The sequence below is a fragment of the Meleagris gallopavo genome, chromosome 6 (genome assembly GCF_000146605.3).
Source record: "Meleagris gallopavo isolate NT-WF06-2002-E0010 breed Aviagen turkey brand Nicholas breeding stock chromosome 6, Turkey_5.1, whole genome shotgun sequence".
NCBI lineage: Eukaryota > Metazoa > Chordata > Aves > Galliformes > Phasianidae > Meleagris > Meleagris gallopavo.
In genome coordinates this window covers 4,263,292-4,275,328 of record NC_015016.2, presented here as the reverse complement: position 1 = coordinate 4,275,328, position 12,037 = coordinate 4,263,292, and the positions used below count along the sequence as shown (strand labels likewise).

The window sequence follows — 12,037 nt, the reverse complement described above, 5'->3', positions numbered from 1 at the left end:
TCCATGAAGCAAAGCTGCTGTGATCAGATTTGGCACAGATAGATTTCAGTGCGCTTTGCAAAGCAAGTTTCTACATCTATGTCCATTTATTAAGAGGAAAGAAAGCAGAGTGAAAAAGCAACCTGTCCGGGTCAGTTCCCTGGCCCTCACAGAATCTGGAATGAAGTCAAGATGACTGAGATCATATCATAGAGTCATAGAATGGCTTGGGTTGGAAGGGACCTCAAAAATAATCATTCCAACCACGGGCAACCACTAAGTCAAGCAGTAGGTCAGGTTGCCCAGCGCCTTCTCCATTCCATCCTCATGCAGTGTTTTCCCAATATCATTTGCTTAACATCATTTGAAGAACTTGCCTGGGATCGATGAGCCTGCTCCCTCCCTCCCCGTGTGCTCAGGGAACATGTGTGCACAGTGATGGTGTAGACTTGTTTGCATGAGGAATTGGGGGGATGATGGTACAGAAAAGAGGAGACATGCATGAATCAAACACTATGGAAAACCGCTCATCCACAGCAAATAAGCAATGTTCACACAAATGAGTGCTTCACATCGAGGCAAGAGAAGTGTGCAGCTTTCCTTCTGTGCCATCTGGTGTGTAGGTGTTAGAAAAAGTCTTCAGTCTTGGGAAGACTGAGGATGAGAACTCAGTTTGGTGGGCAGGGCTGACCAGTCATCAGTGCACCTTACTGTGTAGTCTGGGCTTTCTGCATGTAATCACTTCTTAACTAATTTCACAGCCTTTCTGATAAAATATATATATTTTTTTCCCCATGCAGCCCTCCCTTTACACAAACCCCTGTTCCTGGAAGGAAGAATCATCCCAAAGACGGTCTTGATTGCATGGGTAAGTATGGTTGGAAGTTTGGGTTTGTTGGAAGCAGGTAGTTAAGAAAGAGAGATGCTACTGCACAAAAAGTAACTAAAAACAATCAAGCAAATCATCTCTGCTACTTAGGTTACACTTCAGAAATGACCCAGCAGTGATTAAACATGAACATTTTGTCAAAGCAAAATACCCAGAAAATCAGACACAGACAGGGGTCTCCTTGTCATCGTTAACTCTTGTTGGCTCTGCAGTAGTGGTAGCACTGAAGGACCTTCAGGTCTCGTTCAGTAATCAATTTACAACAACAGCTGTTTAAACTGTGTAGTCAAGCCCCCAAAATCAGTAGATGTAAGGAAATAAAGCTATTGCAAGACCAAAGATGAGCTCTGTGTTGGAGGAAGGTGCTGAGTGGGTCTTGCTCTTGGTTTTGGAGACAGCTGTGAGGTGCTGAGAAGCTGGAAATAGCCACGTGGCATCACCTTTTGTTTCTGAAGTCAGGATACTTACTTAATCCACAGCAAACCAAGCCCCAAACCCTCTTGGGAGTCATACCTCTTCCACTTGGATTCATAAGAGGCTGAATCTGTAACACTGCATTGAGTAACTTGCAAGGATCATAGATTACTGCTTAATCCCCAGCAAACATCCACCTGGTTAAATCATGGAAACTGTAACATTGTCATGGCTTTCATGACAGCCTCAGCACGTTAACGCACTGCTGACCAGGGGCAGCATTTTGAGGCTGAGCTGTAGAGATGAAGCAGTCTGTCTGCATCTCCAAGGTTTAATACACCCCAGTGGTGTGGGAGGCACTGTGCTTTGAGATGTCACTCGGCGTTGTTGCTCACACGTGGCTCGCTGAGAACCTCTTGACCCGTCCTTGCTGCTCTTCTTGCTGACCATATTTCAGCCATTATGTGCTGCTGTCATGGGGAAATAATGCTGCAGGAGGCCGAGGCCAGGCCTGCTCTCCCAGGAGCGGCTGCTGGCCCCAGGCTAAGACAAACAAACCATCAACACGGGCTGTGTCATTCCAGTCGGATGGAGGAAAAACAGGAGGTGAAAGATGGGGGGAAATGACAGATATTTTCATCTCAAGTTCAACGCTACCAGCAGTGGCTTCCCATGATGCTTTTATTTAATTTAAATGAAAAAATACATTCTTATCTTGTGTGTCCATCCATCTCTTATAGTCTTGTGTCTAATCTATACTGCAGTGCTATTTTACTTTCTATATGTACTAAAGCTCCAGTAAGGATGAAAGCTTAGAGGGTATAAATTGATCTCCATCTTTGAGTCACATCTGAGAAGAAATACCAGGCAGGGATACCTACCCGAATGCTGGATACCTGCATTTCTCTATAAGCAGCTGATACAGAGCAGAGATTTTGTTGTTGGGTCTGACCCTGTCTGGAAGTTCTGTTTCCATGCTCATTTTTATGTTTTCGATGTGCAAATAAGATGTTTAACACTCTGTCTTGGAAACCAGACATGTTCTGTGTTAATCCCCTGCCTCGTATTTGAACAGTGTGGGCCAGAGTCCATAAAGTCAGTGGTTAACCTCGGTTCCTTTATGGGGACCAGGAGTGGGGTGTCTGGCCCTTATTTTCCACTGTGACTGTGGTCAGATCTCAGTGAGCCATGGGGAACTCCTGGCTCTGCAAATGAACGTTTTGTTACCTTGTGTATCCCCACAATTCAGCGTGAAGATCCAAACACTTTCCTTTAAGAAACACTCCGGGCATTTGGTGTGAGCTGATCTAAGAAACATCTGTTCTTTCCTCCTGCCAGATTTTGACGTCCCAATCTGTGAGAGGTTTGGGAAGGGGGGGACCTTCCCCAGGCAGTACCACCTCTCCCAAAGTCGCAAGGACTACAGCGATGGTAAGAAAATGATGGAGAGCTGGAGAGGGAGGTGCTCAGTCCAGGATCTCAGTAGGGATGGGAAGTGCAGGATGCTTGTAATAGTGCCTGGGGCTGAAGAGATTTAGGAGGGAGAGGCTTCTAGTAAAAGGAGAACAGAGTAATTTAGGATTTGTTTGTGTATTCTAAAAGATGAAGTGCTTGTGGTACGTTCTTAGGAAGCACCGAGTGTCTACAGTATATACTGGTCAGTGCTCAGATCTCTTGTGCTTATGCCTGGTGTTTTTAACTTAGCCACATGGGTGAACAGCTTTTCTCGTTGCTGGTGATACCAACCTTTCTGTTCTCCTAAATTGATTGCTTTTGAGGATGCTGCTTTGTTACTTTAGATAGGGTTTCTCCTGGCAAATGCAGGGTAGCAGTGTCTGCTCATGGCTGTTTGAAGCTGATGAGCTCTGAGCTTTGGGATCACTCCATCACCTCACTGCTGACCCTCCTTTCACTGTGTGAGACTGCAAGTGGTGGGAAACAAAACTGAATACAGATCAAATTCCCGTGGAAAAAAAAAAAACACCAAAACCCACCAAAATCCATTAAAAACCATTAAAGCTATCCTTGTGCAAGCAGTTATCACAAGATCCACCTGTGTGGCCATTTGTCTTGTGGTCTTAGGGGATGCCTGGGATAATTTGAAGCGTAAATCTCTGCCTAATCAGAGTTTGTGAGTAAGAACTAACAAAACCTTACGTATTTAAACTGTTGCAAACCTCTCTGGAAACATTCTGTGTTGTATGCAATCCTGGCTGCTGCTAACAGGTCTTAAATTGAATTAGAAGTGTTCACAGGGCTTCGCTTCATTTTCATTAAACTGGTCTTGTTTAGTTTGAAGAGGTGCATCATCTGAGCAGCAGTGTGAGGAGATGGCAATAGGCAGATCCATGCTGGTGTGAATTTTTTTGTCATAACTCTCCCCCTTTTCTCCTGCAGGCCGGAGGACTTTCCCCAGGAGTTACTTCCCACAGGAAAACCTTTTCCAGCTCGTCCCTTCCAGCCGGACCAAGAGCTTTAATGGGGACAGCAAGCTCAGCACCTTGCAGTACGATGAGTACAGGCCTAAATGGTGGAATAACTGTGAAAAGGGTCTGCAAGTCTTCAGCACCTCTCCTACCAAAGCTCGGAACTGTAAGCGAACCAAAGCTTCTAGTGTCTTAATACATTTCAGTCTCAACACAAATTGAGACCTACTAAGTTATTGGGCATCAGCTGAGCTAACCCCGTGTGAGGTTAACTAGGCTGGATGTGGCTCTGGGCAGCCTGGTCTGCTGGTTGGTGACCCTGCACATAGCAGGGGGTTGAAACTGGATCACTGTGGTCCTTGTCAACCCAGGCCATTCTATGATTCTGTGATTCTGTGAATGCACTCTTATGCCATCCTCAGCAAGAGGCACGTTGCACTGCCTTGCTTTTCAGTGGGGAAGATGAAGTCTTTATCACTGTACCTTACCTTTGCCTTGAGTAGAGTGCTTACAGGATCAGCTGGTTTTCATAACTGGCCAAGTTGCAGAAAACTGCTTGTGCATTTTACTCTTACTGTGTTCATACAGCAGAATCTTCGAGGAGATTTGGGATATGGGAACAAATGGGTCTGGAGGCCGTCCCTTCCTTGTCTTACTTTGCTCGCAGCACCCAAAGATGTTGCAGGCACTGCTGGTGTTGCAGGATCAATGTGATTAAAACTGATTGGTCTCAGTGCCCCTGGGAATGGATGGCTTGCTGTCCTCCAAGACAAGTTGATGGTACAGCTGCCCTGTTGAGAACATTGCCGACCTGATAAATGGACCCTGATGCTGAAGTCTCCCCGCTGTGCTCTTTTCTCAGTCCTCTCCTCTCTGCTCTAGCCCTGCAGGCACCTGTGAACTGGAGGCTGGGGAAGCTGCTTGGAAGAGGAGCTTTTGGGGAAGTTTATCTCTGCTATGATGCTGACACTGGTCGTGAGCTGTCGGTGAAGCAAGTGCCATTTGATCCTGACAGTCAGGAGACAAGTAAGGTGAGTATGAGGGCAGCACTGTGTTTTGTAGCACGTTACAGGATTGTGGCTGGAGGATGGGGGTAGAGGTGACAGAGGAATCCGTGACACTGACAGAAGTCAATGTGTGCACACTGTGTTGGGTTTGCTGTCTTTGGAGTGATCCCTGATAGCATGTGGTGCCAGCCACTTTCTCTGCCTCATTTCTTGGTCACGTTGGCTTGCTATCCCAGATACCATCTCTCAGAGATCTGCCTACTTTGTTTCAGCCTTTTTGCTCCACTCACCTTCTTCCCACTTGGGGTGCTGTGTTAGCTTTGTTGCTGGCTTCGTTCACCTTCCCACAGAAACTCCTTGAGAGCAGTTAAATGAATCTACCTCTCTCAGAGCCATGTGCTTGTGTTTCCCATCCATCTCTCTGCCGGTTCCTCAGGGCAACACTCATTTCTGAGCCTTAAATGGCTGTTGCCTGATTAGGAAGCTTCATATGTGCCATGAAAAGTGTTGAGTTCTGAGCAACGTTTGGGTAATGCTCCTGTTGCAGACAGGTATATGTACCCGTTCCCTTTTCCCATGGAGTCTGTCTGTTTTGTTACAGGAGGTGAATGCCTTAGAGTGTGAGATTCAGCTGCTGAAGACGCTCCGTCATGACAGGATAGTGCAGTACTACGGGTGTCTGCGGGATCCAGAGGAAAGGAAGCTGTCGATCTTTGTTGAATACATGCCAGGGGTGAGTGCAGTGCTAAAGATTGTCCTGAGCTACAGAGAACAGATCTGGACTGCCTTGAGTTGGGTGACATTTGGATCTGGAGTTAAATTTGACAGCTGAGATGCGCTACTATAGCTGATAAAGCAAACCAAAACAGTGCATCTCAGCATCCCTAGGACTTGACAAAGCGTCAATCGAGTCAGACAGCGTGGTCAAGACCCTCAACTTGTGATGGGTCAAATCTAAAGCCCTGAAGGCAGGTTTTAGGTTTGAATCCTGGAGCTGGGTGTGTTCACAATCTGGAATCTGAACTTGGTGAATGTGGGATGTGCTCCAGATCTGGTTCCAAACACTGTGGCCTGAGCCCATCCTTAAGCATTTATTACAGATCCCTGCAGGACAAGTTATTAGTACACTGTCCACCCACAGCTGTCACCAATTATTTATGGCTTTCAGCACGTGTGTGTTATAAACAGTGTTATTTGCTTGTAAGTCTCCTCCTGTTCAGAACAGAACCTTGTGTTGGTAGCATTATCCAGCTGAGCAGGAGTGGGTTACATTTGTGTTTTTGCTGACGTTGGATTAAACAGCCGTAGGAAAATGGAAGATCAGGAATCTTTGAGGGAGTCTGAGCATGGGCTCTAGAATGCATGCAGATTAGTTGAATATCTCTGTTTGCAAGCATGCAAGTTGCATCAGCTATGCAGACAAAGCCATTGGCTGGTATAAACCAGTGTTACTGTTTACATTGCTGGAGGATCTGCTCTCCGAAGTCCTGCCTCCCAGACTGTGGGAGAATAAACCCTTGTTTATACAGGCCTTGTTTGTAAGGTCAGAAGGAACTATGAAGTCATCTGGTCACAAAGGATTTTGGTAGTTTGTAAATGTGCTAGAAGTCCTCCTAGCACATCTTGAATGTGAGTGATCGTGTGGACTTCCATGTGTTTGAGCACCTTCCAAGAGCTGTCCTCTGTCTCTCTCTAGGGGCTGGCATCTCACTTTCAGGCCTTAAAATGAGGCTTGGACCCAGAAGAGTAAAGCCCCAGAGCTTCAGCAGTACCCTTGCTGGTTATTTTGCAACATGCTGGTGTTTGTTAGCAGCCAGGAAACCAACATTGGATGCTGGGGCAGTGTCCAGCAAGGCTGGAAGTTGAATGTTTGTTTTTTTTGTGATAAACCAGAGCTCTGACCAAATACAGATTGACTTTAGTGCCACAGTGACGACTTACTTCACAAAAGCAGCTCAGGGCTTTGCTTTCCAATGGCAGTGGAAATAGATCGAGTTCCCAAACCTTGCAGGTCAGCAGCTCTGTTTCTGTCTGGGTTTCTGATGATACACAGCTACCTTGGTAAAATCTTTAGGAGGTGAAGCTTTAGTGCACTGTTAACCTGGCATTCTTACAGTCACTACTGTTAGGTAGCTGACTGTATTTTGTGTTGTGCTCTGCTCCATGCACCTGTTTTTAAAATGTACGTGTGGAAAACAGAAAGGTCTATTTGACCATGAGCCTTGAAGACTCCGTTTCCCATTCTTCACTGTCATGTTTGATGGCCCCCAGTCAGGGCGGGGGATACTAGGATAAGAAAATCGAAGGTGTTGTGGTGAGGGAGTACGCTCTGCAGAGTGCAGGAAGGGGTAATTTCAGAGCATCACTTCAGCAATGAAAGGGAAATTAGAGGCCCATTCACAGGATCGCAGCAGCTTCCACAGAAAGCCAGAATAGTAGCTGGGCAGAGCAACAGCAGAGATGGGTGAATGTTGAAGAGTCAAGACAGTCTGAGTGACTTAGAGCACAGCATCCTCCTGTTCCCACAAGAGGAAGACTTTGGCAGCCTTGGATCAACTGTGCTGCAGGACAGGTAGAAGTGAGGATGCGTTTCCCTTTACACTTTCTGCTCAGCCTGAATGCTGGAGGTGGATTTAGGTGCAACCTCTGGTACTGAACCCCAAATTTGTTCCTGATTTGTCTGTCCTAGAACCCAATTGTGACACAGTGAGAAATATCCATTTTAAGTCGACCGAAAATACAGCTAAAACCAAGGGGACAATCTTCTGGAGAGGATGGATGTCTGTACCCCTACTTCCTTCCCTTTTCCATCAATAAAATCAAACCAGTAGGAACCTGCATGCCTAGATCAGAAACTCGAGGCAGGGTACTTACACACTGTCTGATCATGTTTCCCATGAGGCTGCCCTCCTTAAAGCAATGGGTAATCTTTGCTGTAAGGAGCCAGAGAAACGCTTCACAGAAGACTTGGCCCTGAGGAACCTGAGTTGTCCTTCTCCATGAGCTATTGGTGGAGTCTAGCCACTAGAGGGAGAAAAAGATCTGTGCTTTGTGTTGGCAGAGAGTAGCGCTGTTGGCCATCAGAGGCTCTACCACTTTTTCCATTGGAATGGAGGACACTGGGGACAAATCTTAGCTGTGTTCAGCACGCTGTGAATTTTTATCTTACTGTTTCTATAGTTGAGTGGTTTTTTTCAAGCTGAGAAATGTAGTGGTGAGGCAATTTCAAAAAGTCCCTGTGACTTGATGCACCTGGCTCTGCTGGACTTCATGGCTGCTGCGTGTTGTTTCCTTGTACAGGGCTCCATAAAGGACCAGCTAAAAGCATACGGTGCTCTGACTGAGAACGTCACTCGGAAGTACACCAGGCAGATCCTGCAGGGAGTCTTCTACTTACACAGCAATATGATTGTCCACCGGGACATTAAAGGTGAGCAGATCATGCCAGGAGACTTCTTGATGCTTACTTCACCCTAGCATCCCCCCAGCCCAAATACATTCTTGTGCAAAATACAGTGCTGGGATCTGGTATTTTTGCCCTAGCTTTGCCTCTTGCCTTCAACAGTTTGAACCATGAGAATCTTGCATAAGCAGCTGAAACCAAATTCTTTTTCTGTCTGGGATCTCACATTAAATACTCTTACTGTTAGCTGTCCGTGCAGCCATCAGATCTCTACACTTCTAAAAATCTGGTGCAACATACCCAAGAATTGAGAGACCTGGCAATCAGAGGGATCTGAGGCTCTGTTCTGTTGTCATGACATGGGGAGGATAATTCATCATCTCACTGCTCATTTTTGGGGAACCTGCTGACTGAGGGCCAGTCGGAATCAGCCCTGCTGGACAACATTTGCCTTAGCAGAGTGGAATTTTGTGTACCACTGAATGCAGCCCCAGCATGGCCCTTTGGGCTCCCTCTTGTGTTTTTTGCCTGTGTCCTTCCTGCTGTCCTCACTGTTGCTGCTCAGCTAGCTTGCTGCTTCACCTCTTGGTGTTTTTGTTGTTGCTTTGTATCCCTAGGTGCCAATATTTTGAGAGACTCTGCTGGAAATGTGAAACTTGGAGATTTCGGGGCCAGCAAACGCATCCAGACCATCTGCATGTCTGGGACTGGGATTAAATCTGTCACAGGAACACCATACTGGATGAGCCCAGAGGTTATCAGTGGAGAAGGATATGGAAGGAAAGCTGATGTGTGGTAAGGAGTACACTACAAACCCCACCACTACCATTTAAGCAATCCTTTTGGGAAGCTGCAGGAGGAACAGGCACAGCTAAGTGTTTGGAAGACAGAGCAATGCAAAAATGGGAGTTGAATGTTAGGATCAACTGTGGGATGTGAGTCGTAGCTGAAGGTCTCCAAAGGAGAGCACTCAAAACCACAGCTTGCTTTTGGAAGGCCTGATACGTTAGGGCCATATGTGGCTCCACCCTGTAGCTGCTGTTTCAGTCTGAAAAACAGGCTGATAACAAAGTTTGTCAGAAGAGCTGTTGTGTTTTGGTTGCCCTGATTTTAAGTTAGCTGGATGCAGCCTGGAGGCCCAGTGGGATCTGGGCTCGTCCTACAGCTGGTAGCTGTAGGACGAGACGTGTGAGTCCTCTTTCACTGTGGGAGCAGTAAGCCCTGTGCACAGTGCTGCCTCAAGCCCCTGTCTGCTGTGTCACCCCTGCCTGTTGTTGTTGTTGCAGGAGCGTGGCCTGCACCGTGGTGGAGATGCTAACGGAGAAGCCGCCGTGGGCAGAGTTCGAAGCCATGGCAGCTATTTTTAAGATCGCCACCCAGCCCACCAACCCCCAGCTCCCCGACGGCGTCTCCAGCTCCTGCCGCAACTTCCTCAAGCAGATCTTTGTGGAGGAAAAGCGAAGGCCGACGGCTGAGGACCTGCTGAGGCACCCCTTCGTCAACTGCGGGCTCTGAGCCCTGGCTGGAATGTACCGATGGGAGGGGGGGGTTGGCTGCCAGACCCGCGGCCCTTTTGCACTCTGCATTCAGACCTCAGCACCGGGCCATCCTGATGGTGGCCCCACAGGTCCCTTCTTACTCGTCACCACCTTGGTGGCTGCTGCCTTGTTGAATTTTGAAGCCACACACGGGACGGTCAGAGGCTGGGGATGGTGACCACCACCAGGAGTGCAGAACAAGAGACTTCCTGGATATCCCATCCGTGTCAGCCTCAGAGCGAGCAACCTCCTGCCATCAGCAGTGCTGTGGGGCGTCCCCACTCACCGTGTCACTTATCTCTTGGGAAAAGTGCATTGGATTGCATCTGTCCCCCTACCAGCAACCCCAGGACCAGTGGAGAAAGCAGATGTGCAGTGACCATCACTGCTCCCCACAGAGAAGCACACCAGGCTTCTGCCAGGCTAGAGGAGATGATCCTCAGACTGCAGAGTTGGGGGACCCAGGTGTCACAAGGGGGAGGGAACCCGTCTGGAGGCAGCAGCATCTCCAGCGGTGCGGCGTTCAATACTGATCTGTGCCTTAAGCGGTTACAATCAAGGAGTGATGCTCGACTCGGCACAAAGTATGGAGTCGGGCACAATTATGCAGCAGCCATGTTGACAATGTGCGTGCGTGCGTGTGTGTGTGTGTGGAGCTGCAGGAGGGGTCCCTAAAATTAGGCAGAGAGGAGCTGCTGGGTGCCCACCACTCTGAGTGGCATCAGCCCTGCAGGAGAAAGTTCCGGTCTCTTTGACCAATGCTAGTCTGCTGGAAAACCTTTGGGGCGCAAACACAGGGTCCCTGGAAACCAATGAGTGTCTCAAGTTCTTGATAGGACAAGGGGGAATGGTTTTAAACTAAAGAGGGGAGATTTAGATTAGATATTATGGGGGAATTCTGCATGATGAGGGCGGTGAGGCCCTGGCACAGCTGCCTGGAGAGCTGTGGGTGCCCCATCCCTGATGATGCTCAAGGCCTGGTTGGATGGGGCCCTGGGCCGCCTGATGTGCTGGGGAGGCCCATGGCTGGGGACTGGGTGGGCTTTAATGTCCCTTCCAACCCTTCTATGATTGCATGATGCCACGACTCTACGAAATCTGCCCCCTTTGGAAGGCCTGGTCCCCTGGCTCATGTGTGTATGTGTGTGTGTGAGTGTGTCTGTGTATGTACACATGTACATGTATACATGCACGTGAGTGTGACTCGCTCCTCAGGTGCCTTTGCCTTTTAATTTTTTAAAACCCTTGCAGTGTTCTGATGTACAAACTAGGAAAAGAGAATGTAATATTATGCCATGTAAATTTCTTTTATATATATATATATTTTATTTCGGCCGTAGCGTGTGAGAGCTCTCCGCATGGTCTCACCATGTAGCGTAGAGAAACGTTTTCCTTTTGTCGGGAAAAGGCTCCAGTGTGATATTGTATATCATCTTTACCGTGTAGCCTATACATCTGTATAATTCCTTCTTATTGGGCCAGTTATCAGTAGGCAACCACTGTACATAGGCAGAGCTGTGCCAGGGCATGACGGGGCCTGCAGAGCCCGGAGTGACCGCCCTGAGCATCCAGGGCTGGCGGCTGTACCCCAATAATGAACCCGTGCGGCTCAGATCCCTCGGCTCTGTGTGGCTTTGTGTTGGGGCTGTGCCTTGTGGGAGCCTGGGGACCTTAGGGGGTGGGGGGCAGACATTTGTGCAGTCATTAAGGTTGGAAAAGATCACTGAGATCACCAAGTACAACCCCAGCCTACCCCACCATGCCCACATCCCTCAGTGCCACATCTCCATGGCTCTGGAACACCTTCAAGGACAGTGACTCCACCACCTCCCTAGGCAACCTGTGCCACTGCATCACCACTATTTCTGAGAAGAAATTGTGCCTAACATCCAACCTGAACCTACACTGGCACAACTTAATGCCATCACATCTGATTTTATCGTTGTTACCTGGGAGCAGTGGCCAGCCCCCACCTCAGCACAGCCTCCTCCCAGACAGTTGTAAACAATATTGAGGTCTCCCTGAGCCTCTTCTCCACACCGAACAACTCCAGCTCCCTCAGCTGCTCCCATCACACTTGTGCTCCAGACCCCTCACAGCTCCTGCTGACACAACCAGGATGCTGCTGTTTTTTCTTGGCCACCTGGGCACATCGCTGGCTCACGTCCACCCCCAGGTCCTTCACTTCGCCCCAAGCCCACAGTGATGCAAGGGGCCGTGGTGACCGACGTGCAGGACCCGGCACTTAGCCGTGCCGAATCACATACAACAGCCCGCAGCCCAACGCAGACTCCTCTGTAGGACCTCCCCACCCTCAGGCGAAGGGAGGCTTTCCACCCGCTTGGTGTCAGCTCGGCGCAGCCCAGCGCAGCCCGTGACTG

At 48.6% G+C, this 12,037-nt stretch overlaps 1 protein-coding gene across 5 annotated transcripts in view; it reads left to right on the top strand.

Moving 5' to 3' along the window:
* LOC100542691 (mitogen-activated protein kinase kinase kinase 3-like) overlaps nt 1-11,270 on the top strand; it is a 64,834-nt gene extending 53,564 nt beyond the window's left edge. For 3 of the 5 annotated variants that reach the window (XM_031553839.1, XM_019616224.2, XM_010712327.3), the window contains 8 exons: nt 780-847; nt 2,621-2,713; nt 3,680-3,874; nt 4,591-4,739; nt 5,317-5,448; nt 8,016-8,145; nt 8,736-8,913; nt 9,405-9,633. In XM_031553839.1, coding sequence (XP_031409699.1) covers nt 780-847; nt 2,621-2,713; nt 3,680-3,874; nt 4,591-4,739; nt 5,317-5,448; nt 8,016-8,145; nt 8,736-8,913; nt 9,405-9,633 — 1,174 coding nt within the window. Of the gene's footprint in view, nt 1-779; nt 848-2,620; nt 2,714-3,679; nt 3,875-4,590; nt 4,740-5,316; nt 5,449-8,015; nt 8,146-8,735; nt 8,914-9,404 lie in introns of all 5 variants that reach the window. The other 2 variants (XM_019616223.2, XM_019616225.2) reach the window with 1 other exon arrangement.
* Nucleotides 11,271-12,037: the final 767 nt, after the last annotated feature.